General features: G+C 33.9%; 4 protein-coding genes across 5 annotated transcripts; 2 read left to right on the top strand and 2 right to left on the bottom strand.

Annotated features, from left to right (window-relative positions):
• On the bottom strand, positions 1-4,105 carry LOC140757804 (inositol-tetrakisphosphate 1-kinase). The gene is made up of 5 exons (XM_073093703.1): positions 3,570-4,105; positions 3,399-3,497; positions 2,553-2,650; positions 2,004-2,303; positions 1-1,874 (listed from the first exon to the last, which is right to left on the bottom strand). Exons 1-5 carry the CDS (start codon positions 3,693-3,695, stop codon positions 1,385-1,387), a joined length of 1,113 nt encoding a protein of 370 aa, XP_072949804.1. The 5' UTR covers positions 3,696-4,105; the 3' UTR covers positions 1-1,384.
• Positions 4,106-4,300: 195 nt separating this feature from the next.
• On the top strand, positions 4,301-7,283 carry LOC140757889 (uncharacterized). Its single transcript, XM_073093796.1, has 4 exons — positions 4,301-4,663; positions 5,186-5,451; positions 6,438-6,569; positions 6,710-7,283. Exons 1-4 carry the CDS (start codon positions 4,549-4,551, stop codon positions 7,127-7,129), a joined length of 933 nt encoding a protein of 310 aa, XP_072949897.1. The 5' UTR covers positions 4,301-4,548; the 3' UTR covers positions 7,130-7,283.
• A 1,405-nt stretch (positions 7,284-8,688) lies between these two features.
• LOC140757959 (uncharacterized) lies at positions 8,689-19,651 on the top strand. 2 transcript variants are annotated; one of them, XM_073093914.1, is made up of 16 exons: positions 8,689-8,946; positions 9,052-9,149; positions 9,576-9,754; positions 10,049-10,210; positions 10,352-10,458; positions 11,365-11,537; positions 12,090-12,265; positions 12,689-12,782; positions 13,327-13,602; positions 13,954-14,001; positions 14,299-14,427; positions 14,939-14,996; positions 16,285-16,357; positions 17,516-17,621; positions 18,589-18,669; positions 18,991-19,651. In XM_073093914.1, exons 1-16 carry the CDS (start codon positions 8,848-8,850, stop codon positions 19,535-19,537), a joined length of 2,406 nt encoding a protein of 801 aa, XP_072950015.1. In that variant the 5' UTR covers positions 8,689-8,847; the 3' UTR covers positions 19,538-19,651. The 2 variants fall into 2 exon arrangements, with proteins under 2 accessions (XP_072950015.1, XP_072929158.1); XM_073073057.1 differs by having other exon boundaries at positions 13,327-13,584.
• Positions 19,652-20,442: 791 nt separating this feature from the next.
• On the bottom strand, positions 20,443-25,266 carry H2.0 (Homeodomain protein 2.0). Its single transcript, XM_073073178.1, has 3 exons — positions 24,914-25,266; positions 22,089-22,303; positions 20,443-21,135 (listed from the first exon to the last, which is right to left on the bottom strand). Exons 1-3 carry the CDS (start codon positions 25,149-25,151, stop codon positions 20,992-20,994), a joined length of 597 nt encoding a protein of 198 aa, XP_072929279.1. The 5' UTR covers positions 25,152-25,266; the 3' UTR covers positions 20,443-20,991.
• Positions 25,267-25,547: the final 281 nt, after the last annotated feature.

The raw sequence follows: 25,547 nt of genomic DNA on the forward strand, positions 1-25,547 counted from the left end.
ACATATTCAACATAATACTCCAGTAAACATACTCAGTATATGTGACTCTTATGAAGTTAAAATTAATGTATCAACAATATATCTTATGCACCTTACGTTAGTGAGATAGATACCTAAATTACTTTATAATGAAACCTCATTGAGAATACCTTTGTAAGAAGCTAATAATATCTAACAGAAATGTGAAGCAAGCCAATCGATTCTGTACAGAGGAAGAATTTAAAATAAGAGTATATATTTACTATGTACTAGTAATACAATAAAACAATTATCTTAAATGAGTATAAGTTAAAAGCTGCATTTACTGTCAAACTGTGTAAAGTTCTTAATAAAAGAATGTAAAAGTGCCCACTAACTCCCCCTATAGCTAAAGCTACCCCTTAAAACCACATTGATAATAGCTAAGAACGGGAAGCTACAAAACATCTAGTCCAAATCTCGAATTATACATTGAGATGTGTATCTATTATTACTTTTACACAAAGTATTTCGTTACACCTAATTAACTCCATTAGCACATTATCCGACATAAAAATTAAACGATATATGGAACATTATTAAATTGTTACAAATAATTTTATTTTGTACAAAAACAAGAATTAGCCAATGAGCCAATATTAAGCTGTAAAAATGTAGTTTTAATTTGTCTTGGACTTTATTTTGCATACCTACTAACAGTGTATTCTTAACTACTACACACATGTCAATGATGTCATCCACGCATGAATAACAATACCAAATGAACTTATATTACAAAATATTTTCGATGTCTTATTACATCAATAGAAATTAAGACACCTATTTTTTTATATGTACAGCAAAAGCCAGTAACAATATTCTTTACACATGTATTATATAATACACATATGCCAAGTGGAGATGCATTATTAGGGACCATACATAAATTATGTCATAAATTTTATTTTTGACCCATAGACCCAACCTTGTAGCACCTTGTAACTCACACAAATAAATTTTGCATTGAAATATTACTATTTCTAAATTCTCAAAAATTGGGAAGCATGAAGTAACTTCACACATCGTATTACAGTAATAGTAAACTTTCCTCTCTTTAAAAATGACAATTTATGAGTGACCCCATGTTTTTTTTTAAATATATCCTGTTTATAAAAAATAGCACACAAACTTTTGTTCTATTTCCAACTATATGTTCATATAATAACCAATAGTGCAATTAATTTATAAATATATTGGCTATTATATCAAATATTTGGCATACATATTCACATATAGAGAGAAAAATATATTATAGCCTATATTTAACAACCAAGACACTTGTTCGACATTTGTAGTTAATCTCATATAATTCACCATCATGTCATAATGAACTGTGAAATCAATTTTTAATATATTCCAATTGTCCTTAGTTTATATTCATCCCTTTTACATCAAATTGTTCGCTATCATTACCAATATTTACCAAACCATTATATATGTGGTTACTACTGTGACAATTGTTTACATTATAATCTCCGAACTTGTACATGCCATTTGATGTACCACTTGAACACATCTCGTTTATAGACTCCAAAAGATGCTCAAAGAAATTTGGGAAATTGTCATAACTTGGAAATACATTGATATCTATAACAGCATGGTTACCTGTTAAGTTATCTATAACAACATCAAACCCTGCTAACAATAAACCAATTTTCTTTCTTAATACTCTTATTATTGACTTTATTCTGTCCTCATCGAGAGTTAATTTAATATCAGCCATGTCGTGAGGGTCTAGGATTGACAATGTTGATTGGCTATCTGCTTTACACACTTCTCCTGTGCTGTAGTAGATAGGATCTAAGTCTTCAGATGCGTAAAAGTTTTTGAGGCTGGGTCTCTGACATATGTGATACCTGAAAGCAATAAGCAAGTATATTACCACCTTACAATGATTTTAAAATGTATGATTTGAATATAATTAACTGCATTAATATTATTTCAAGTAGAACTGCAAATTTTGAAAATTTTATATGCATGCTTACCTATTGCCAACTAAGAAAACTTTATGAAGAACAGCATTGTGATTCACAAAACTTTGAACAACACAGGGTGGTTTACACACATTCAAACCCCTTTCATTAAAAATAAGCACCATTTCATGTGCCGATTTAGATCCATGTGCTATCGTTGGCTTACAGATAATGGGGAATGTTACACCTCTTTGTCTCATTATTTCTAAATTCTGATGTGTATTATTTGTAACAAATTCTGCAAATGTTGGTGTGAATATTCCTTGATTATGCAGTGAAGATTCTTCTTGTAATATTGAGTAATAGTTATATCTGTGAAAATACAATGTGATGATATAATTATTAATTCATTACACTATAAGTAACATTAATTTTTAAGTATATGATAATATAAATACAATTTTAAAATATAAATTTAATATTATCTTGACCAACCTAATATTGTAGCCACTATCAAAATAATAGTACAAATTATTCTTTCAAATTCTGGTGATAACCATGTGGAAACCATGCTTAAGAGTTTTCAACTCTGTGTGTGAAGAGTAATAAAGTGATACATACCTGTTTAACAGGATCCTCACATTATCCAATTGGTCAATTACAGTGACGTTCGGATGATTAGATAGATACTGCTCAACACCACCTATGATACTTGATGCCTGTTACAAGGAAACAAATTATACTGTAGGTATCACATGCTAACAGTATACCTATCATGGTTTGTATGCAAATGAAAAGGACAGTTTTATTAAATTCATGGAATATATGATAACTGATTCATATATTTCATAAATTTAATAAAACTGCCCTTATTATATTTTAATAGTAAAAAAATCACAAAGAAATTTGGCAGATTTTTATAATGTTCTTTAGGTCCTTGAAGTCTATCAATACATTCAGCTAAAATGTATGATCATGACATCAAACCAAGCTAAAAATACATCTACATTGTTTAATTACATTATCAAAGCAGCTCAACACAATACTAATATGTATTTCCATTACTTGCTCTAAATATCTCTAATACATGTGTAATTGCCCTAATACCGTGAGTCCAAAACAAATACCTATTTAACTAAATGTTAACTGATTACTCAGAATTGTAAACTTTAAGGTATTTAACTATGACTAATATAGGAGTGACTAACATACTTTTATTTGCTTGGGCATACAACCTTGTTTTAATGAAATATGACGATGTCTCACATGAATCTTTAATGATTAATTAAAATATTTAGTCTTTTTTGTATTTATTGATTATTAAGTATAATATGTTTATTCCACATCCAAAGAAAAGTAGTGCATTATATTCTTAAACAAGGTTGTATTGTTAACTAACTGAAGCAAATAGGAAATAAACAATTTGAATTTATCCATTTTTTACAGTAAATGGCATTGACCAGCTACCTTGGGGTCGCCTTGATCTGCCGCGGCAATGATGTCAGTCAATTTGTGAAGGAAAACATCTATTTTGCCTTGATCCTCTAGGGGCCTCTCTAAGTCCAACTGGAAAAATAAAATGAACAAATTACACATAAATCACCTGTTAAAATAGAAAACTCATTGAAATTACCTTACCTTAATAAGATTAAATCCGTGCGAATTACAAGTTCTTTTCAATTCTTTCCAGTTTAACTTTTGGCTCTTTTTATCCGACATCCAAATGCCGATATTCTTACTAATATTTGTAACGTTTTCGTTCATGTTTGCTTAAAGTTTTCTCTGTGACTCACAGTTCAAACATAATTAAATTCGCCAAAACACAAAATGAACAATTCGCCGCAAAGAAAAATTATGTCCGATACAAACACTTTATTAATTAAAATAGTATTTCCTCTCACACATGCGAGAACGTTATATACTAATTTTAATAAATTAGATGTTCCGTATCGCCACTTCCACTAATTTAATGTACAAGCAAGATATAACCGCTAATTACCACAACACAATAATTATTGCACTATCAAATGAACCAGGCGTTACATTACTTTAATAATTTAGTTGACAACTTGACATTCATTTGAGTGACAGAACATGACAGATTTGACAGCTGAGAGATTATCATTTTTTTATATTGTTTTTGCGGTTTTGGCTTCTTGCTTTTCCGCCTAACTTTATTAAGTGACTATAACATGATGTTTTCCTTAGTGTTAAGGTCATCTAAATTATCTTTTTATTATTTGAATTTTTTTCTTGAGGTCCCCTTATTGTAGCGAAATTTTTTTTTCTAGATTTATTAATTTCGCGACATCCCTAATTATGGAACAGTCGACACAGCATGTCAACACTCAACTTTTTTGTCAAGAGTGACAACTGACAAGGAAAAGGGACAAGTCAATAAATTCAAATAATTCATGATCATATCATGTCCAATCAGTCAAATTGTTAACCAAAAATAATATTTGAATTATTTTCAACACATAATTTATTATCGTACGCAAATTGGTATTCATTTATAATTAAAACTTTAAGTAACCCTATTGCATTTTGTAATTTGTTACATTTGTAAATTTTAAGTTAACCTATTTTACATTTGTAATTTGTTTACTAAACTAAAATGTCTGATGAAGATGTGAATATTAAGTTTCGTTTATTGGACCTATTTTCTGATCTTGATGAAAATGAGCTACAAAGTATTGAATCATGGATCTGTTCACGTTCATATAAGGAAGGTATGCGTTATTTTTAGTATCTATACTATCTACTTCTTAACAAAACAAGTTAACTTTTTACCAGTCCCAACCTTGCTGGGAAGCCAGAGCCTTTTGCTTTAACACTATCCATCATCATCAACCCATTACTGTCCCACTGCTGGGTATGGGTCTCCTCTCAGAGTGAGAAGGATCAGGCCATAGTCCTCTGTGCTGGCCAAGTGCGTATTGGTAGACTTCACATACCTTCGAGATTTCTTTTTTTTTATAAATATCTCAGGTATGCAGGTTTCCTCACTATGTTTTCCTTCACTGTTTAGCAAGTGATAATTAATTTCGAATATGCACATAACTTTGAAAAATCAGAGGTGCGTGCCTGGGATTTGAACCTCGGACCCTTAGATCGAGAGGTCGATTTTCTTAACCACTAGGCTATTACTGTCTTAAAATATCTGTAATATCTAGTAAATAATGTATACGATATAAGAAATTAAGCAGGCTATTATTCCATACTTCTTCAACATTAACAACAATAACTTGCAGATTTAGAAAATAAAAAGAAGCTAAAGAAATCCGAAAAGCTTCTTGATAAAATTGGAGACGCTATAAAGAAGCTAGTGCCATTTGAAGCAGAGATGTCATCTGAGCAAATAGTAGCACCCACAATAGGGGACCAAGCCGACTGCAACAAAGTCAACACTTGTCATGTGGATGAGTTCTTGTATGACGAGAAGCAGGTGACCAAACTGGTTCAACAGGGCAAACTAAAAAGACATTATTGTTTAGATTGTCACTCGCGTAATGTTGATGTGAGTATATTAAAGCACATTTTACTTAAAGATTTAAAATTTGTTTTATTGCACAGAAAAAAATAGAAAATGTAGAAATTGGATGCAATATTAAAGAACTGCCATTCATTTTTTTAGATATTTCTTAAATACTAATTTAACTTCTTGATAGCACAGGATCACCTTTTCCTTGTGTAACTTCATGTACATGTGCAGGCCTTATTTTTTATTGGGAATAGATTTTTTTTTTAATCGTTGTTGCTTCTGTCCATCATTTGAACGAAGACGGCCAAACAAACTAGTAGATATTTTGCCTTGTTGTTCTTTGGCCTTCTGAACCTTTCCCATCGAGTGAAGATGACTGCCTACAGCAGTGTGGGAGCAGTTCATTTTTTTTGCCAGTTGCCTTGTTGTTTGATGGGGATTTTGTGACAAAAGTTTGTTTAATCTATCTTCATCAAACTTAACTGGACGTCCAGAACGAGGAGCGTCCTTGAGGTCAAAATATCCATTTTTGAACTTGTTGTACCATTCCCGAGCAGTTCTATCAGATACGGCTCCTTTTCCATACACGGCACAAATGTCACGCACAGCTTGTGCAGCCTTATAACCCTGATTAAAGGCATATAGAAGGAGATGGCGAAAATGCTCATTTTTGTTCTCAACTTGACATTCCATTTTACGACCTGAAAATTAATAAACTATAACATCACAAATATTTCAGTAGAACGAGACACTCTGTTTTTTGAACAATTTAAAACATTATACTGCAATTATTTAATGACATGCAGAATGTTAAAATTAATATATAATATGTACCAAGATAATTATTCAGGTCTGAAGAAAATTGTAGTTCTTAACGTCTATGTAATCAAAATAAAATTCAAAATGAATAGAAGAAACATACAGTGGGTGCTGAGAGATAAAATTTACTATGATGATTTTGACGATCAATATTGTGACATAAATCTTATTCAATCTGAATATAATTAATATGTTACTTCCAGGAACTGATATTCATATCTCATTCGATGTCCAAACAAGCTTTGCAGTACATATTCAAAGTACTGCTTCCTAAAGATTTGGGAGAGAAGAATGTACTGGATGTCGGATCTAGACTAGGAGCTGTCCTTTATGCTGTATGTAAAACAATTGTTTACTAATATTTTTCTTACCACAGAATATTATTGCATGCCAAAATTATTTACATAGTAATAATAAAATTACCATAGTCTACCAAGTGATGTATTTTATGTTTTTAAATTTGATTTTATTTCAGGCATACTATTTCTCCAATGCGTCTAAAATAGTGGGGGTGGAAATGAATAAAGATTGCTGTGATGTTCAAGATAAGATAATTGGTCAATTCAATATGGACATTAATAGAATAAAAGTAATTCATTCAGATATAATGGAGAGGCAAGATATTGTCGAAAGTTCAGACATTATCATTATCAATGTTTTAGACTTTTTTGTAGATATTGAAAAACACAAGGAAATGTGGTATTTCTTTAAGAAGCATATCAAGAAAGGCAGCTACCTAATATCCAACAGAAGTATGGCAGATACATTAAATACCCTAGACATTTATGAAGACTTCTTGAATTGGTTAATCATTAGCAAGCCAAATCAACTAGAGAACGAAGTCTTTTTTGATGTCGAAGACTACAGTGAGCTGTTCCTGTATATAGTGAATTGATAAGTGGACAAATTAACTAATTACAGAGAGTATATATTTTTGTACTAATTCAGTTTACTATAAATAGTTTCTATAATTGTCCTAAGTTATAAATAAGCAACGTTTGTTACAAAATATTGTTTTCTTAATGATTAATAAACGATAACTTAACATACTTACGAAATATAATTTTATAACCTCAGTACCCTAAGAACTCATTAAGTAAGCTTTCATAAAATATTCTTCCTCAAAATCAGTTTAGCTTATAATTAATAAATTATGTCTGCACTCAAAAAAATTGTTAATTTTTATTGGATTTCATGTCATGTTTGTTTGATGTAGCTATTTGTCAAATTTTAACTTTCATAATGACATTGACATGAAATGTGAGCGCACACACGCAACTACAGACGCAATAAATGTATTATGTATAGTGTGTGTCCGACCAGAGCATAGTAACCTGATGTCCGACAACAATGTGTTCAGAGATAATCAGTAATAACAAATATAATATAATAAAGATATGTAATGCTGGTATAGCCCACGCCAAACTGCTAGTTCGCTCTGAAGTTGTTGCACACAACTACAAGCATATATTCCGTAGCAACGTAACGTAAGTAAGGGCATACTATTACCATGAAGTTATAGGTAAATATGGAGAACACACTTCGAATACCTACTTGAAGCAAAACCTATGTATCACCATCTCGCTCTCTGTGGGCAGACCCTCTCTGTCTAAGTAGGGTAACCTTTATTTATTTTGGCACATAGGGCCAATGTTGCCACATTACCGAATCCTTAAGAAATGGGATTATAATTCGTTGAATTGCCAACCCAGATATGCATACGTGACCTACGATTTTGGGATTTTCAATTGAACTAATCATAGTTCAAGTATTTATTTAAAGGTAAATTATTTGACAGTGTTTAACTTCTGGTTAGGCTAGTGTGGTGACTAATTCTAAGAATTTTCTAGGAGATTTAAAGAAGAAGATAGCAATACTATAGTCCACACTAGAAAGAGAGGTCGGCCCACAGAAAGCGGGATGGAAATACGTAGGTATTTGCCTCAAGATTTTGTTCTAAGTGTGGCCTCCATATTTACCTATAACTTCATGACTATTACTAACGCAGCTATGTACCCGTGGGCGAGAGCGGGCAGAGGGCGGGTGCCGGGTGGGGCCAATATTTACAATTTGCTATTCGATGCAATTCGTTTCTATATTCAAAGCGGACTAGCAGTTTAACCTAACATGTATAATAATACTCTATGGTTTAACCTAAGTTCATCTGCGCGTTAACTTGAAAGTTGAAACAATACTCTATGGTTGAAACACTAATGACGAATGTAGTCAGTTTTTGTTAATCGTTAAATAATATAAATTGTCAATCGATTAAAAAATCTATTCTGATTCGAATAATCGAGTGTAAAACCATAAATTCATTTCTAATACACATTTACTATAAAAAATATCTAAAAATATCTTTATACTAAAAGGCAGTAAGAAATAAAAAGAATTTTCAAATAAAATCAATCAAAATATTTTTAAAGAACTCTTTTAAGAAGATAATGTTTGTCTTTGCCAAATGCCCTTAACCAAAAACAACACGGAGTATCCATCGACTTCTAACGAGTTGAGTTGAAGAAAACCCATTTCATTGTTTTATTTTTCACATGAAATACGTACTTACGGATTCTATATAGTTTTATTAGCACTAGTATATTTTAATAAACTAAAATGTGGCACGAAGCAAGGAAGCAGGAGAGGTTGATTCGTGGTATGATCGTGGACTACAGACGTAGAGCAGAACGTCGCAAAGATTTTTATGAGAAAATTGTTAGTATTGTTCCGTTGAAAACATATTTTTAGATCATTCAGCTGAATTACGCTGTGTTTGTAATAGTGAATTGTATTTAACTGCGTGTTTATATTTGATTGTAGAAAGCAGAGCCAACACAGTTCTTACAACTTCATGGACGGCCATGTAAAATTCATTTGGATCCAGCTGTCGCTGCGGCCGGGGAGGGGCCAGCTATCATGTAAATATACCAACAAAATGCGACATAAATTCTTTTAAACTATTTTAAACTTCTTTGTGTTATATGTTTAGTGACAAGGTCTTTTAAAATTTAAATTACTATGAGCTTTGTGTTAAGTAATTGTATCTAGTGTAATAATATACACATAAACCATTCTGGTATAGTACAAAACACTTTAGTTACACAAATCATGACCAATATTATACTTAAACATGTGCATGTGATCTATTATTTCTCTGTAATAAGTATTTATAAATAGAACTCTATTGTATCTTCCAACAAAGAAAACTTCAACATTTCAAGAGAAGTATCTTCACTCATAATATCTATCAATTTAGAATAAACAATTTAGACCTTATCAAAAATCAATGAAGTTATAATATTAATCCCAACAAGTATATTAATATAGCCTTTATCTGTTAACAGTATGCCGTGGCAAGGTGATAATAATAATATGATAGACCGCTTTGATGTGAGAGCTCACTTGGACTACATACCTGAAGTGAAAACACCCGACATTCCGACATCAGAGCTCAGCCAGGAGGAGAGGCAGTGCAATTATGAGAGATACAGAATTCTCGCACAGAATGCTTTCCTGGGAATAAGTAAGTAACATAATACACTTAGCAGACCTCACAAATGATGTTTCATGTACTTCCAGGCCTTGTAATGCATTTAATATTACACACACATAATTAACTTTACAATATCAACTAAACTTATGAAATTTTGACTTGCATCCTTTATAGCAAAGCCCTTATTATCTTTCTAAATAAATTAAATTCAATTGGTTCTATCATCTTTATGTTAGTCTTTGTAATGTTTCATATACTAAGAAAAACAAAATTATATTTTTTAAATTGTTATACACTAACATTGTATTGATTTGTTGTTCATAGGTGAAGATAAATTCCTGCAGCAGCTAGCCATAGAAGAGCAGTTTGGTGTCACAATAGAAGAGAAAGAAATGCAAAAAGAGAAGTTACACGAAAAGAAAGGAACTGGTGCTGCTATAGGATACAATTATAATGATCCGGGAGCACAACCTTCCTGCTCGAACGGTAGATTCAGCATTGCTATTCTTAAACAACAATCTGCTGTGATGCTTGCAGGCTAAAATAAGAATGGGGTGTTCAATGGGGTCAGGGTAGTGTTATTCACTTTCATGGGGCAATTTCATGGCATTCGGTATTAAATTACAGGCCCAGAACCTAAAAAAGTGGAATCAAAAGATTCTGATGATGACTCCGATCTGGAGATTATTGATGTGGATCTAAGCATCGATGTGAACAAGATGGCTGCTGCTCAGGTAAGTGAATAATTACATTACACAGTATTTTATTAATTTTTATATCTATTTAAATTTTTGTTAATTATTATATTTATTTTCAAGTACCTAATTAAATATTTGCATGTTTTTATACTTCAAATCACTATAAGTTACTAGCTTCACTAGTTTTTATCTATTCATAATAATATGTATAATAATTATGCAAATGATAAAATGTTTGTAGTGTAGGTATAGTTTTATCTTTCTGTTTAATAGTTTACTTGAATATTATTACTTATGAAAATAGTCATTGTTATAATGTGTGTACTTTCAATCTAATAAAATACACTTTACAGCTATGGTGAAGTCAGGAGGAAAGAATGTCTTGCACATAATATTGAATTTACTTTTTAAGGTCACCTATATTGCTATGCAAACTAGATAGTAAAATTCTACCACATGATCAATGTTAAAAATAATACTCTTCATATGTTGTCTGTATTCATTCAATTCTGAAGAATTACTAAAATAGTTTAAAAACATACATTCTATAGAGATAGACATACCTGGATATGCCCCATTTTGAAGCTCGATCATTTTTAACTAATTGACATTTTAAATTGAGGTAGATTGCAATACAGATGTCAAAATAACTAAAATACTGAAAATATACATACAAAATCAATTGCACCTTAATAATAGGAAACAATTTTCGTATAACGCTTGTAAATGGGAAAAGATAAATAACTGAATGTTTATTATCATTGTGGGAGGCACTCACTTTTAACAATGTTAGCTAAATATTACATTTTAGTGTCTTGTGTGTGTCAGGGTGCAGTAATGCCGTCTACTGTATTTTTCTTACTATTGTGAGCTAACTATCAATCTGAAGATATTTGTTTAAAAATAGAACGACATAATAACGGAGTGTTGTATGGAGAGCAGGCACACGAACTGAACGCGGTGGGGCCGCAGTTCGGTATGGACGGCTGCGACCTGTTCTCGTTCCTGACGGGCGACGCGGACGACGCCGAGCACCAGAAGCAGCTGCTGCGCGAGGAGAAGGAGAAGGCCATGTTCTCCGGCAGGAAGAGTAGGCGCGAGAGACGTGCGCATCGGTTAGTTTCATTGACCTATCAAATTAGGTATATTCCATTGATTTCAATTATTACGTATGTCAATAGTATGCAAATAGTCGATTAAGAGGGCTTGGACATAGGTATTCTTGAATTTTTTTTTAATTGCAGAAAAAGAAGTGTTTTCCAAAAATATGAAACGTTTCTATAGGATGACTCACTCTCAATCACTAATCTCTTGTTTTGATAAAGTTAATGTTAATTTTGAAAATAATTTAGCTGTAATTGAAATATTCTTTTAATTTTACAAGAATATCCTTAATTGAAGATCCCTGTGAGAAGAAACTATGAGGGACATAGTTGCAATATTCTTCTGATAAATGAAATATATTTTTAATTTTACAAGTAAGTATAGTCCGCGTAAAACTGCTAGTTCGCTCTGAATATAGAAATGAATCGCGTTGCCGTAGTAAATTGTATGACTACACCTGCTTGCAACAACTTGAGAGCGGAGAAGCAGTTTTGCGCGGACTATATATCCTTAACCGAAGCTTCCTAATAGTTGCAATATAATAATCGAACATCAATCCTCAGCGACAAGAAGCTAGCATCGCGCGTGATGAGCCCGCCGAGCTACGCGGCGCCGGCGCCGGAGCGCTCGGGCTCCGGCGAGGGCTCCCCGCGCTCGCCGCGCTCCAGCCGCAGCGCCTCGCCGCTCGCGGACAACATACAGTTCATCACGTCCTTCGGCCCCGACGAGGACAAATCACGTGAGCATTTCGATAATATTAGTTTCCGCGTGGGAATTAAGATGGAACAAAATGGTTTTATAGAAAATTTGAGGATTATTTTTGTTGATGACACGTAAACCCGCCAATCGCTACAAGAAAAAAATGCGAAATATCGGTTGAAAAACAGAAGAAATTTTCTTTTTCACTTCTTTCTCTGACTGTTTACATAATGATTATAGCAAAACTGGGCAGATGTCCTACTCCCTTGCTACCTAGGCTTATTATGGTTTAACTTTCAGTTATAATTATTGTTTACTAAAATAAGAAGATGTTTTTCGTGTCAAAGTTAATATGTTCTCATTCATTAGGTTTCTTTTCTATTGTTATTGTGTCCTTTTCATTAACTAATATCCTTCTGAATATTATAAGATATATAAAGTCCAATACTGACTGATTTAACAGCCGCGCCGCCGAAGCCATTGTACGCTGATAAGGTGAAACTGAATTTGAAAAAGAAGATTACATACTCTGACGCTGTACAAAAACAGAAACTTAGGTATTATTTGCTCTTTTATTATCACCCTCACGGATAATTATGCTTTCACTGCATTTTCATTAACAACCATTTAAATTTGAGAATTTATTCTCTGAGTGTATGCATTGAAGATTCATTCCTCTACTAGTGTAACCTGGATAAGTATTTAAACCAAGCTATCCTCCTTATATTTTAGTTCTTCTTTTGATTTTAAACCTATGTTTAGTAGACCAAATAAAAAATATATTTTTAATGTTGTATTTTTTATGGTATTTTATTTTCAAAATAAATCAGTCATTGCTAAAACATTTTATAATGTTAACTTTGTATGACTAAACACCATATTATATCGATTATTATCGCTATTATTATTTCTTAGTTTAATTCGCTATGTGTAAAATTAATTATATTATAACATAAAAAATAAACGAATTACCGTGCGTGGCGTTTATAATTTAAATCGATAACGTTTGTTTATTTACTCTCCTGAGAAAACATCATACACAGCTATTATTGCGTTACAATTATGTTACAACATACCAATATAATTTTTTACACCTTACAGATCGGGTTCGGAGGACAGGCAGCGTCCCCAGATAGGGCCTCGTTTACCGATGTCGAGGTCGAGATCTAGATCGAGATCCAGATCGAGATCGAAGTCGTATTCTCGGTCGCGCTCCCGGTCCCGGTCGTGGCGCAAGTCCCGGTCCCGGTCGCGATCGCGATCGTACTCGCGGTCTCGGTCCCGTTCCCGGTCCCGCTCGCGCTCCTTCAGCCCCTACCGCCGCTCTCAGTCGCGCTCCCGCAACCACAGGGGCAAGAGGTCTCGAAGCCCTTCTAAGTATGCATTGTATATATTTTGACTTGGAAGACATTAAATACTTTAATATATTTACAGTATGTATAATTATGGCGTATGTGACGCTATTTCGCGATGAAGATGACATATGACGTCATTCTACAGTTTCATCGTTTTTGGATTTACTCCTTTAATTTAATATGTGGTGGGTTATTCAATTAGTAAAACAGTTTTTTTAATGAAAATATGATCTTTAATATAAGGAAATCACATAATATTAAAGGCCATATTTTATATAATTATAACTGGAGATCTGCAAAACGGAATAAATATGTTTATTGAGTTTTTTATTGTGTGTTTATATTATTATAATATTGCTTTTACTATTTACAGTAATGCTAGTGGCTACGCTAATATGTCCAGATCGATGTCTTATGAAAGGTAAGCCTGTTAATATTTATTTTTGCGATTAATTACTTTATAAGGGTGAGTAATTTTAATGTATTTAGTACTGATACAATGTTTGAAAATTTAATTATATATTTTATTTTGTTAAATTAATATTTCCATTTAAAAAATATGGAAGTGTAATTCTGTTTTTCAATTAATTTCCCTTTTCACAAAGCCAATGTTGACTATGACATAAACAAGGTTGTGTATATCTCTTCTATGAGCCAAAATTACACTTCCATTTCAATTATTTAATATAATATTAATAAATGAACCTGGGTGTTACAGTAATGACAAGAATAGCGGTCAGAACAAGCCTGTGGTTCCGCGGTACTATGGACGCCGTAAAGAGGATAAGTCTTCCAGCGAAATATCGGAGCTTTCCGATTCTTGTGACTCTGGCGACGATAGTAATAAGTAAGTAAATTATATTTATATGCAAATTATAATTATAATGGTACATTTTAATCCATTTTAGTATAGTAAACTATTTTTGAATTAATTTGTGTGTTCGATTTTATATGTGCATGAGTAGCTTTTTACGACTTAAGCGCATCAGTCATCATTCAGTTAACACATGATGTCATTCTTGTCACTTAAACTATTCCATTATTGCTTACGCCTAAATTAACTCTTACATAAAAATATGCGCGCAAACAATTAAAATAATCTATAATCTACATTACTGAGTCTCGTAGTTTTAAAAACATAAACTTTTCATTCAGTTATTACAATTGATCTAATAGTTTTTTTTATTCTTACTTAAATTATCAAGCCAACAGTTGTGTAAAAGTATGTGATATTGCTAACATATATGATATACTTTAAATATTAACGATATTATTTTCATGAAATATCTTAAATATGAGCTGTTAAATATGTATAATATGTATTCATATTTTATTCTACATAATATGTCTAATTTCAGATCGGCGGTGGGCAACTCAAACCAGAATCAGTTACGATTATCTGGATCGAGCTCCAAAGTCAGTAAGAATCATTTGTTTTCACATTTGTATGCTTTCGATTTAGCTCTTAGTTGACAAGTAGATTTGGAACGAGACCGAACATTTTGCTTCAAAAATGTTGCCCTTGAAATATAAGATTGGCTGAGCCTTTTTCCTCTTCCATATTTTACTTTATAAAACATTGTCATTAAATAATCATAAGCAAGAAACAAAGCAATTACATGTGAACACATACATTACATGTTGATACATATTTTTTATATTTATCATGGCTGAGCTAACTGAATTATATTCCGTTCAATCATTCATTCATTAGTCTCGTGTCTTCAAGGACTTAAATATTTAATTATAAAAAATTCAAGGATAAAATTATTGAATTTCTTATAATTTATAATGAATATGACAAACTTTAGAACAGATATGCCCGAACCTTATTATAGACCCCATGCTATTTTTAATTTCAACAGAGGACTCTTGATTTGAGATTAACTGTTATTCGCCGCAGCGGCAATGTAACAATTAAAAAACTTGTGAAGTTTAAACCAACATCTTAAATGTATCATGCATAAAAATAATTTCATAGACATGGACTGAATTATAATATGGGTAAATAGTCTTATATATAAAATTCCCGTGTCACGATGATAGTTACCGTACCCCTCCGAAACGGCTTTGCCGATTTTATATGCAGAGTCCGTAGGTCTGAGAATCGGCTACTATCTATTTTTCATACCCCTAAGTGATAAGGGTTGTTCACTCTTAACATTTTTTTATTTATATGGCAACACAACGTTTGCCGGGTCAGCTAGTAATAAAATAAATAGTCGTATCTAATAGAACATAGTAAACGAGCATGTTGTCAACACAATGTGGTTACGGCCGCCCATGAATATCTGTAACCAACAAATCACAGATGTGTCCCTATAGTCTATGTAAACTAAAACACTTAAATATAAAGAGGATAACCATATGATATACCCTAAGTTCATTCAATTCAATTTTTTTGTAAGAACTTAGAAAATATTTTTGGTCTAAAAAAAGTTGTTCTGATGTAAATTTATCTATCATTATGTGAAAGTCAATACTGAAGCAGTTTTGTTATTTTAATGAAATACTTAACATTTCGTATTTATTTTGTATAGATTATGGTTCAATTATAATTACATTTATGGTTAAACATTACAATGAAGTAGTTGCAATATTATACTCGTAGTTAAATAATAATTTAAATGTTCAAAAGCTTCTACTCAGATAAAAGTGAGGCTTACTGACCCCATACTAAGTATTAAAGTGAAATGTTTTGCAGGGCATGTCGAGGGAGACGCTGACACTCAAAGAGAAACTCAGGAGAAAGATGCAGGCCCAGTTGTCAAGGCAATGTGAGTTTAATTTGGGAAACTATTCTATTTTTCATCCATTTTCAATTTGTGAAAGAGATATAAAAATAATTAAGTTATAGTAATGACTTCCATTCTGCTTTAAGCACATTGAAATAATTAAATGTAGTACTTCGTTTTATTGGATAGTATGTTTAATTTATTTTCGATTGGATCCAAAACTTGGTTAATAGTAATAATAATAATGTATAGAGTGGTTTCACCAGGGGTCGACAACTCGCGGCCCGCAGGTTATCTTAGAACCTTTTCTTGTGGCCCGCGGACCTTCCTTTTCTGATTTAGCTGTCAAAATATTCCAGAGCCATTTGTACTTCACGACTGGTTTTTGTCGTCATCAAATTTCAGAATATTTATCCGTGTGTAGCGTGCTCAATACATGTAGCTCCTATGTGACTTTTGTTGGAAAAAAGTTGCCGACCTCTGTTCTAGAGTATTAAAACTAGTTTGTAATATGGACAAAAATATATAAGGCTGTTAGAATAAGAGTAGCCTAACTAAAAAAACATGATTTACAATATGGAGAAAAGTAAAAGTGTATAGTCCGCTCTAAAGTTGTTGCGAGGTGTAGTCATACAATTTACTATGGCGACACGATTTATTTCTATATTCAGAGCGGACTAACAGTTTTACGCGGACTATATAACATTTTAAAATTACGAAAATACAGATAGGTCAAAAATCATTAAAATGCAGTTAGGCCACTCTGGTTCTAGCAGCCTCATATATGATAAGACTGATGTTAATAATAGGCATGATAACAGTATTACAAAATCAAAGAATAAATGATTTAAGTAAAAACAATATATTGAAAGGACTCTCAAATTTGACATCTTCAATAAAATGAAAGTATAAAACACTGGAGTCGGCCATCTTGTCTGAAACGCTAATTGGGGCGCGAATGACGTCATTTTTGGGTATGTCACTGAATTGCTTGAACTTTTGTATGGGATGTTCTAATGTAACGTCTCCAACGGACGAGCGTTTTCGCGCTTAATTCAAAATAAGTATAAAAAGATGCTATTATTTTCGTTAATACTGTATTTATTGCAGAAATAATACGATTTTTGGAATCAGTAGACATGTACATACATTATAGAAGGTGTTTTCAAAATTTGTCACCATGGCCATTGTGTGTCCCAGTGCGCGCGGACAAGCGCGCGGAGGCGCTGCGCGCGGAGCGGGAGAGCCGGCGCCAGGCGCGCCGCGACGAGGAGATGCGCGACCTCGCCATCAAGCTGCGCCGCAAGTACGATGCTTACAACATTTTTTTTAGTAAATACCATAGATTAGTAAATACATATTACTCACTCCTAACGAGAAAATGTAACCAGTTTTGACGATTGAAATGTCACTGTCATCTCTTTTCGTGTTTGAAAAATATTAAAAAATGTAGTTTATAGAACATTTACGAATGAAACGATATTTCTCCGCACTTTTTCTTCGATTTCGTTTTACAGTACTAATGTTTCTGCAGTACTTAACTGAGCATATCGGCATTGTTCCGCGTAAATTACACCATGACAGCCATTAAAAGGCTGACAGAAGTGCCGAAGAAGCCGTTTAAGCCATTTAATGGCTTCCTTCAATTACAATAGCAATAATTTCATGGACATTTGAAAATTGAAAAGTACTATACTTGGACATTTGCTACATTTTTTAATAAATAGCAAAAAGATGTCCTTCGTATAGATTTTGAAAATTGAAATATATTTATATCACGGCGTGCGTAAATTGACGTTTTACGCACGCTTCGCGTGCGCAAAACCCCCATTTCCGACCCCGTAATATAAAATTTTATACAACACGCGGACGAAAAATATTTTTCTGACTCGTGTGATTGCAGTTCTCGCCTGCGGCTCGGCCTGCAAACTCACACTTGTCAGAAAAAAATTTTTCGTCCTCGTATTGTAATGTACTATTAATTTTTACACAATACCTACGATCGTTAAATTGTGACCCAAGCGGCGACAGGTGTTAACGTAGTATACAAAAAATATTATTATACCTGTTTATCGAACTGACAGATTATTAGTATGTAAACATATTCATATTGAAAATCACAACATTTGAACATTGAAAGCACTATATAATATAGTGTGTAGTTCAAGCTGTTTATTTCATTCGACTTAGATCTAAAGAAATTGCGCACGTATTGGAATTTCAATCATAACATTAAAAACATGTTTCTAACATAACAAATGAAATTTTTATAGGCAGCGTGAAATGAGACATCTGCAGAGCAGAAGATCCAGTGAAGAAGACTCAGACAGAAGTCGCAGTGGTTCCTCACCAAGGTAATTGAAATCCATAATATCTATTTATTATCTTTAAGACAATTTCTTTTGAATTTTTATTGAAATCTGTTATTCTTTTGGTTTTTGTCAAAAACATTTATCGTCAATATATCCTTTGAAGCTTGTACACAAATTGTTAAAATATTTATTTGCTAAATCAAATATAGTTCTGATAGGTAGTAATAAGGTAATTTACGAGGAATTCTGACGTGTTCTCTTTGACTCGACAAATAAACTAATGGGATTCTGGCCTATTTAAGATTAAAGTTCAATTTTCTGCAAGTATATTATATTTATTCTAAATATTACATTTTCTTCCAGGCAATCACCTGAGCCTGAAAAACGCGGTCAATCACTCATTCCCAAAAAGCAAAGGGACGCCAGGAGTAAATCAAAAAGTCCGTCTCCCGTAAAGCCAGTATCAGTTTGGGAGACAAACAGGGACTTTTCACCACCACACAGGTCTAAGCCACCACCTTACGAAGAGACCAGAAGGAAATATGAAGATGTAGATTATAGGAACACAGAATATAGAGTTGAGGGGCGATACGGCGAAGAAAAGCAGCAGTATTACCCTAATAGGTACGAGAGATATTCTAGCAGATATGAAGGTAGGGAGTATGTTCCAAGGAGTTACGAAAACTATGGTCGTTACGCACAAGCTTATGAGAGCAGATGGGAGGACAAAGGGTACAGCGGACAAAACCGTAGGCGACCGTACGGGGGATACAGGGGCGGAGGTCATTACAGGGGCCACTACAGGCAAGCTTACGAACAAGGCCCCTCAAATTGGCAAAACAATTCGCAAACATATTCACAGGACGATGATAGACCGTCTGGCAGCAAAGTAAAGTTAGTAGATTATTAGATGAATTAAGAGTATCTCTCGGAATGTACTGTGTACCAGCCAAATTGCACTTTTCATTTGATTTCTTGTAATATATTTATTTAAGTATAGTGTATTAAAATTTATGTTATGTCAGGATTGATTTTTATTTATCCTTTTCGGCTAAGATTTAAGTTTATTGTAAGCAGTTTACTCATGTAGTTAGGTGTACTTATAAATAAATAGAAATATGTATTTGCAATAATTTAATTTATTCTATGCATTAACATTACTTACGTATGCATTATAATTATATTTAACAAGAATTTAACAAAGTTTAATGTATGATGGAAATAATTATATGATATATGATTTTATTTATAGATGTATGACAATGTATGTCAGACATATTACAGTACATACAAAATATATGTCATCAATTCTCCATTCAATATGCAATATAATAATTTCTTAAGCATAATATTTACAAAGATAAATGTATAATATAAGCAAATTACATAGTAATTATGATAGCAGTAGTATGGCTACTAATTTTTCTTCATTTACTCCTCCCATCTTTACTCAATAATTTGTGAGCTTTTTGATGTTTTAATAGCAAAATAGAAATTTCAGTGATTTATGACAAGCATCCACTTTTGCCTGATGGTGCATAGAGGAGCTTTTTGAAATATGACATAGTTATATTATCACCGATACTAAACAGCACATAGTTTGAGGACAGTGGTGATACCACTACCAATTCTGAAACACTCATCTAATCATTTAAGGGCAATGTGTGGCCAATGTGCCAAGCCTAATGAGTCATCATCATCAACCCATTATTGTCCCACTTCTGGACACGGGTCTCCTCTCAGAATGAGAATTAGGCCATAGAGCACCGCGCTGGCCAAGTGCGAATTGACTTCACATACCTTTACTACTTTTTTTTAAGTTTTATGTTAATGAGTCGCTTGATTTAGAGATGAAGTTCAGTCACTAAGCGTGTCCACGTCGACGTCCTCGTTACCGGTGGCCGTCCTCGGCGCTGCGTCGACCCCGGGATCTCCAGAGGAACGCAACCGGAGAATATGCCAGGCCTAATGAGTCACTTGATTTAGAGATGAAGTTCAGTCACTAAGCGTGTCCACGTCGACGTCCTCGTTACCGGTGGCCGTCCTCGGCGCTGCGTCGACCCCGGGATCTCCAGAGGAACGCAACCGGAGAATATGCCAGGCCTAATGAGTCACTTGATTTAGAGATGAAGTTCAGTCACTAAGCGTGTCCACGTCTACGTCCTCGTTGCCGGTGGCCGTCCTCGGTGCTGCGTAGAAGACACCGGGACCCCGCAACGCAACCGGAGAATGTGCCAGGCCTAATGAGACATCATCATCAACCCATAACCGCGTTGGCCAAGTGCGAGTTGGTAGACTTACACACCTTTGAAACCATTTTTTTTAAGTTTATGTTAAAAAGTCACTTGATTTGCAATATGAAGTTCAGTCACTTAGTGTGTCCACGTCGACGTCCTCGTTGTCCTCGTTGGGCGTGGAGGAGTCCGGGTCGCGCGCCGCGCCGAGCCCCGCGCGACCCTCCTTCGTGTGGCGCCACTTCATGCGGCGGTTTTGAAACCACACTTTTACCTAAGTTAAAAGGAATTATGAGTTAAAGTAACAGTAAAAATAGATAGAGATAGAAAAAGAAAATAGATGAGGACACCGGCAAATAGAGGGCGAATTGACAAGGACAGAGAAATAATGAGTTGCAGTAAAAACATAGGTGAGGATACCGGCAAATAGGGGGTGAATTGACAGGGATAGAACGTTACTGGCAAATCTAAACTGTTTTTTTGATTGTACGTATTGGAACAGGCTGCTCCAAAATAGTTTTTTTTTATATTCGGGCGTAGTATTCGTATACGATATAGTAGCAGACGAGCATGCAGTCCACCTGATGGTAAGTGGCTACTGCCGCCCATGGACATCTGTAATCAACACCAGATACTATTAGATATTCTACCTAAGGTCGGCCACAGATGCGCCGCTACCCCTGAAGTCTAAGCTGGCACGCCTCAGAAAAGCATGTCTCCCTTACCACACCCTTCAAACCAGAACACAACAACGTTTAACACTGCTGTTATGACGCAGAAATAGATTTGGCGGTGATGCCGCCGTAGTGGAACCACAAAAGGTTTTACCACCTTTAAAAAATATATTTGAAGTTGAAAAAGAGTTAATTTAGAAAAGGTTTCGGGGATTAATATGCGACTCGTCAGTCAATTGAACAATGAGTAGGTATAGTATAGGATTTGTTATAGATCTACATTGAACTTTTCTTGGGAGTATCCATGGAACCCACGATATGTGAAATCACACGTATGATTATGAGCGTAAAATCCGTATGTTTTAAGATCTTGCAAACAAAACAAACATTATAAAACTTACGTTATAAAATTATAAACATATTTCAACTTATTTATTTCTCGGATGTCTAATAGATTCCAAATACGCCTATCACAAGAAAGTTGAGCCTTTAACCATATTTTCGAAAGTTCATAATATCTGTAAACAAAAAGTTTGCGGAAAAGTTTATGTACCTGAGCATCAGTCAATCCTAACGTAGCGGCGAGTTGCCGTCGGTCCGGCTTAGTTATATATTTCTGTATCTGGAAGCGCCTCTCGAGGCCTTTCCGCTGCAGGTTGCTGAACACCGCGCGGGACCACGAGCGCTTCCTTTTGCCGCTGGAGGTTACGTCGCACCGCGGCGCTGAAGACTGCGGCGGGGATGATGTTGGCAGGGGTAGCCGGTACACTGTGGAAGGAAGTTGTTTAAAAATGTAGGACAAAACGCATCTAAAGACATTTACATTGTAGGTATGTATGTAAAATGCAATAATTAGGTCTGTATGTAGGTGTGCAATAGATAATTTGATTTAATTGACTGTCATACAAACGGTAAACGTAAATATTATTTATATCACGGCGTGCGTAAATTGACGTTTTACGCACGCTTCGCGTGCGCAAAACCCCCATTTCCGACCCCGTAATATAAAATTTTATACAACACGCGGACGAAAAATGTTTTTCTGACTCGTGTGATTGCAGTCCTCGCCTGCGGCTCGGCCTGCAAACTCACACTTGTCAGAAAAAAATTTTTCGTCCTCGTATTGTAATGTACTATTCTTTCATGGTAAAGCAAGTGATCATAGATCAAGTGATAATAATAAATTCTAATACCCACTAAACTTCGAAAAACCTGTCCTTATTGAGTTAGATTCAACTTCGGACTAAGCTACCACTGTTTAAGTAGATCATCTTAATTAGGTAAGATGTAAAGCCGTCGGCAAGAAAACACGCTTAAGATTTTTGACGGTTTAGGTAGAATCATGGTAAAATACTAATCTTGTAAAAATCTACTAATAGAAGCAATTATTTATAAACAGTACAAACAGATAAAAGTTTTAAGCAAGAGTAAACTATATTTATAGTTATTTATGAGAGACAGATGCCTAGTTAAATGAAAATTTATTATTTTTTAACGACATTATATATTGATTTCTCTCATCATTAATTTTTTATCGCCATATATTTATATCACCGTTTCCTTTTCCCGCCATCCTTGACACATCTTTTTTATTTTTTTCTTATTAACCAATATTTTTCCCTTTTATTCCCATGACACTTATTATTATTACACTTATTATTATTATACACATCAGCTATTCAGCCAAATACTTTTCAAAACGAAGTTTTATTAAAAATACTATTATATAATTAAGTAAATTAGAAATTCATGACACTGAGAAATATATTTTAAAAAATCAGGATAAGCAAAAGAGACGCATGCAGAAGAACGCAAAAACATTAGGACTCTCTTTACAAAACTTTGGAAATAAGAAGTTACCCAGGACTATTCACCTAGGCCTATTTACTTAGGAGTGTTCATTGATACAAACAACCCGATGTTTTATTTACTCAATTTAACAAAATAGGTATTTAAAGAAATACTTTGTTATTGATAGCTACCTACGTAGGTGGGTATCTATTCTAAATGCGAAGATGCTAAAAAGAAATCTAAACCAATAATGACACATTTAAACGCAAAATTGATATCTTTATGGTCTTAGTTTAAGTTTAATTGGACTCATTTGGTAGTCATTTAAATCCAACAGAACATGTAGTTTGTAGAGGTACCGCGTTATTCACCTTAGCTGCGCATTTGCAAATTAATGGAAGTCCTGTCAATTGTATACGCAGGCCTGGTAATTATATAGATATAATAACTTGTTTAAAATATATAAAAATACTTAAGGAAGTGTTAATACAAAAAATTGTATTTATTTTAACCTGCACGTAGTTTAAGGCTTTGAATTCGGTCAATACCTAATTACCTACTTAGGTAGGGAGGTATCTACTTATATTAACTTTTAAACTGAATTTGCGCTTATAACAAAGTCTGTGATAATGATCAGGTAGATTTTTTTCGTTATTTAAACTTCATTTTGGTTATTTAAACTTTATAACCGCAATGCCAATTTTTTATTATCTACCTATAAATATAAGAAAATATTCCAGGGTTTTGGTTTCTTGCTGCACTTGAGTTTCGGCTATTAATAAAATTTAAATTAACAATATGATACGAAACCTACCTTAGGTAGGTAGTCCTCTATCATATTATTATATCTAACTACAATATATTCCAGGCTGTACCCTGATGTAGAGCCAAAGTTTATTGGCCCAGTTCGGTAGGGACAACGTTCCAAAATAATTTAGTTATTAAGTCACATAAGGACAGTTCCATTTTAAACTACAGGAATTGTAATATTAGATTTATTGTTATTACTTATATGAGACCTACTATAGTCGGTAGAAAAATAAAATCAACAATAAGTTTTCGAGTTATAATGCACCTATTTAAGTAAGTAGGTAACTTCTAAATGATATCGTGTTTTACAAATAGATACACATAATTTTTAACATATAGACTTTGGCGTAAACCCTTCTCACTCCGAGAGGCGAAAAGTAGGTACCTATTTTACGTTAAAAATGGTTGACGAAGAAACCGAAAAGTATCTATCTTCGTAAAAGTCGTTAAACCTAATAATGTTCAGCTTCTAATAGGATATCATTTATCTACATATTTAGTTATTTAGATGTAACATAGAGTAAGGTCCATTTATTTTAAAAAGGGAATTAAAAAGAGAACAATACATTTTAATTTCAAACGCGGTTCCGCAACGTTTTCTTCAAACTTTGTACAGGATGTAATTGAAGCATTTGACGAACAAATACAGTATGTCTCTACCAAAGTTCATATAAACTATTTTTTTCCGAACACCTTGTTGTATAAATAAATAAATAGGGTTGATGTAGCTGTTTTAAACATCTGAACACAAGATAAATAATTCTTGTAGTAACTAACCAGTAGTCGGCCTCAAAGCGGGGTGTAAATGTGCATATGGTAGCGGCAACTGCAACTGCAGGAGCGGCGGTTCATCCCTGCAGCAACGATAGAGCGCCGCCACGCAACCAGCACACGGCGGCTCCTGCACCCGCGGCTCCGGAATACATGCATTTGATTGCTCATTATTTCCCAATATACTATCCACACTAAATTTCAATTTGTGTCCCGTATTAAGATCACCACTAACGGACGTCATTACACACCGACACGCACAGGCCGCGTGGACCTGCCTTCACGAATGTAGCTGAAAAACTGACCAGCTTTGCGTTCGAGTATCGGCGCAAGCGCAGCCGATGGGCGTGTCTTGCTCAATGAATCGTTTCCATTGGCCGCCAACGACTGGGCGTCGCGTACGCACTCATAATGGAGTTAGCGCTTCGGCCACTGACTGATGTTACAAACAACACTGCAGTTGTTTACAATAAACTGCCTGCTTAATGTGTTTTATATGGCTTTGCAAGTTCGATTTAATTTTATTACACCCACTTACGTCATTTGTACAGTCCGTGGGGTAAAGTTTGTTTGATATCCAGGGGGTAAATCATTGGAAACCCACACACATAATAAATAGGTACCTACGAGTGTCTAAGAA

This window comes from Epargyreus clarus, unplaced genomic scaffold (assembly GCF_041222505.1).
Source record: "Epargyreus clarus isolate Ecla_fem2 unplaced genomic scaffold, WU_Ecla_fem_2.2 ptg000001l, whole genome shotgun sequence".
In the NCBI taxonomy this organism is placed as follows: domain Eukaryota; kingdom Metazoa; phylum Arthropoda; class Insecta; order Lepidoptera; family Hesperiidae; genus Epargyreus; species Epargyreus clarus.

Bases quoted from the DNA above. Each gene is read 5' to 3' on its own strand.
- LOC140757889 (XM_073093796.1), top strand. From the start codon at position 4,549: ATGTCTGATGAAGATGTGAATATTAAGTTTCGTTTATTGGACCTATTT. The intron at 4,664-5,185 runs GTATGCGTTATT...AATAACTTGCAG, and splicing joins TTCACGTTCATATAAGGAAG to ATTTAGAAAATAAAAAGAAG. The intron at 5,452-6,437 runs GTGAGTATATTA...TGTTACTTCCAG, and splicing joins GTCACTCGCGTAATGTTGAT to GAACTGATATTCATATCTCA.
- LOC140757804 (XM_073093703.1), bottom strand. From the start codon at position 3,695: ATGAACGAAAACGTTACAAATATTAGTAAGAATATCGGCATTTGGATG. The intron at 3,498-3,569 runs GTAAGGTAATTT...TTATTTTTCCAG, and splicing joins ACGGATTTAATCTTATTAAG to TTGGACTTAGAGAGGCCCCT. The intron at 2,651-3,398 runs GTAGCTGGTCAA...TCCTTGTAACAG, and splicing joins CAGATCAAGGCGACCCCAAG to GCATCAAGTATCATAGGTGG.
- LOC140757959 (XM_073093914.1), top strand. From the start codon at position 8,848: ATGTGGCACGAAGCAAGGAAGCAGGAGAGGTTGATTCGTGGTATGATC. The intron at 8,947-9,051 runs GTTAGTATTGTT...ATTTGATTGTAG, and splicing joins AAGATTTTTATGAGAAAATT to AAAGCAGAGCCAACACAGTT. The intron at 17,622-18,588 runs GTACGATGCTTA...AAATTTTTATAG, and splicing joins GCCATCAAGCTGCGCCGCAA to GCAGCGTGAAATGAGACATC.
- H2.0 (XM_073073178.1), bottom strand. From the start codon at position 25,151: ATGACGTCCGTTAGTGGTGATCTTAATACGGGACACAAATTGAAATTT. The intron at 22,304-24,913 runs GTTAGTTACTAC...TTCCTTCCACAG, and splicing joins CGCTTTGAGGCCGACTACTG to TGTACCGGCTACCCCTGCCA. The intron at 21,136-22,088 runs GTACATAAACTT...CTTTTAACTTAG, and splicing joins TAGGATTGACTGATGCTCAG to GTAAAAGTGTGGTTTCAAAA.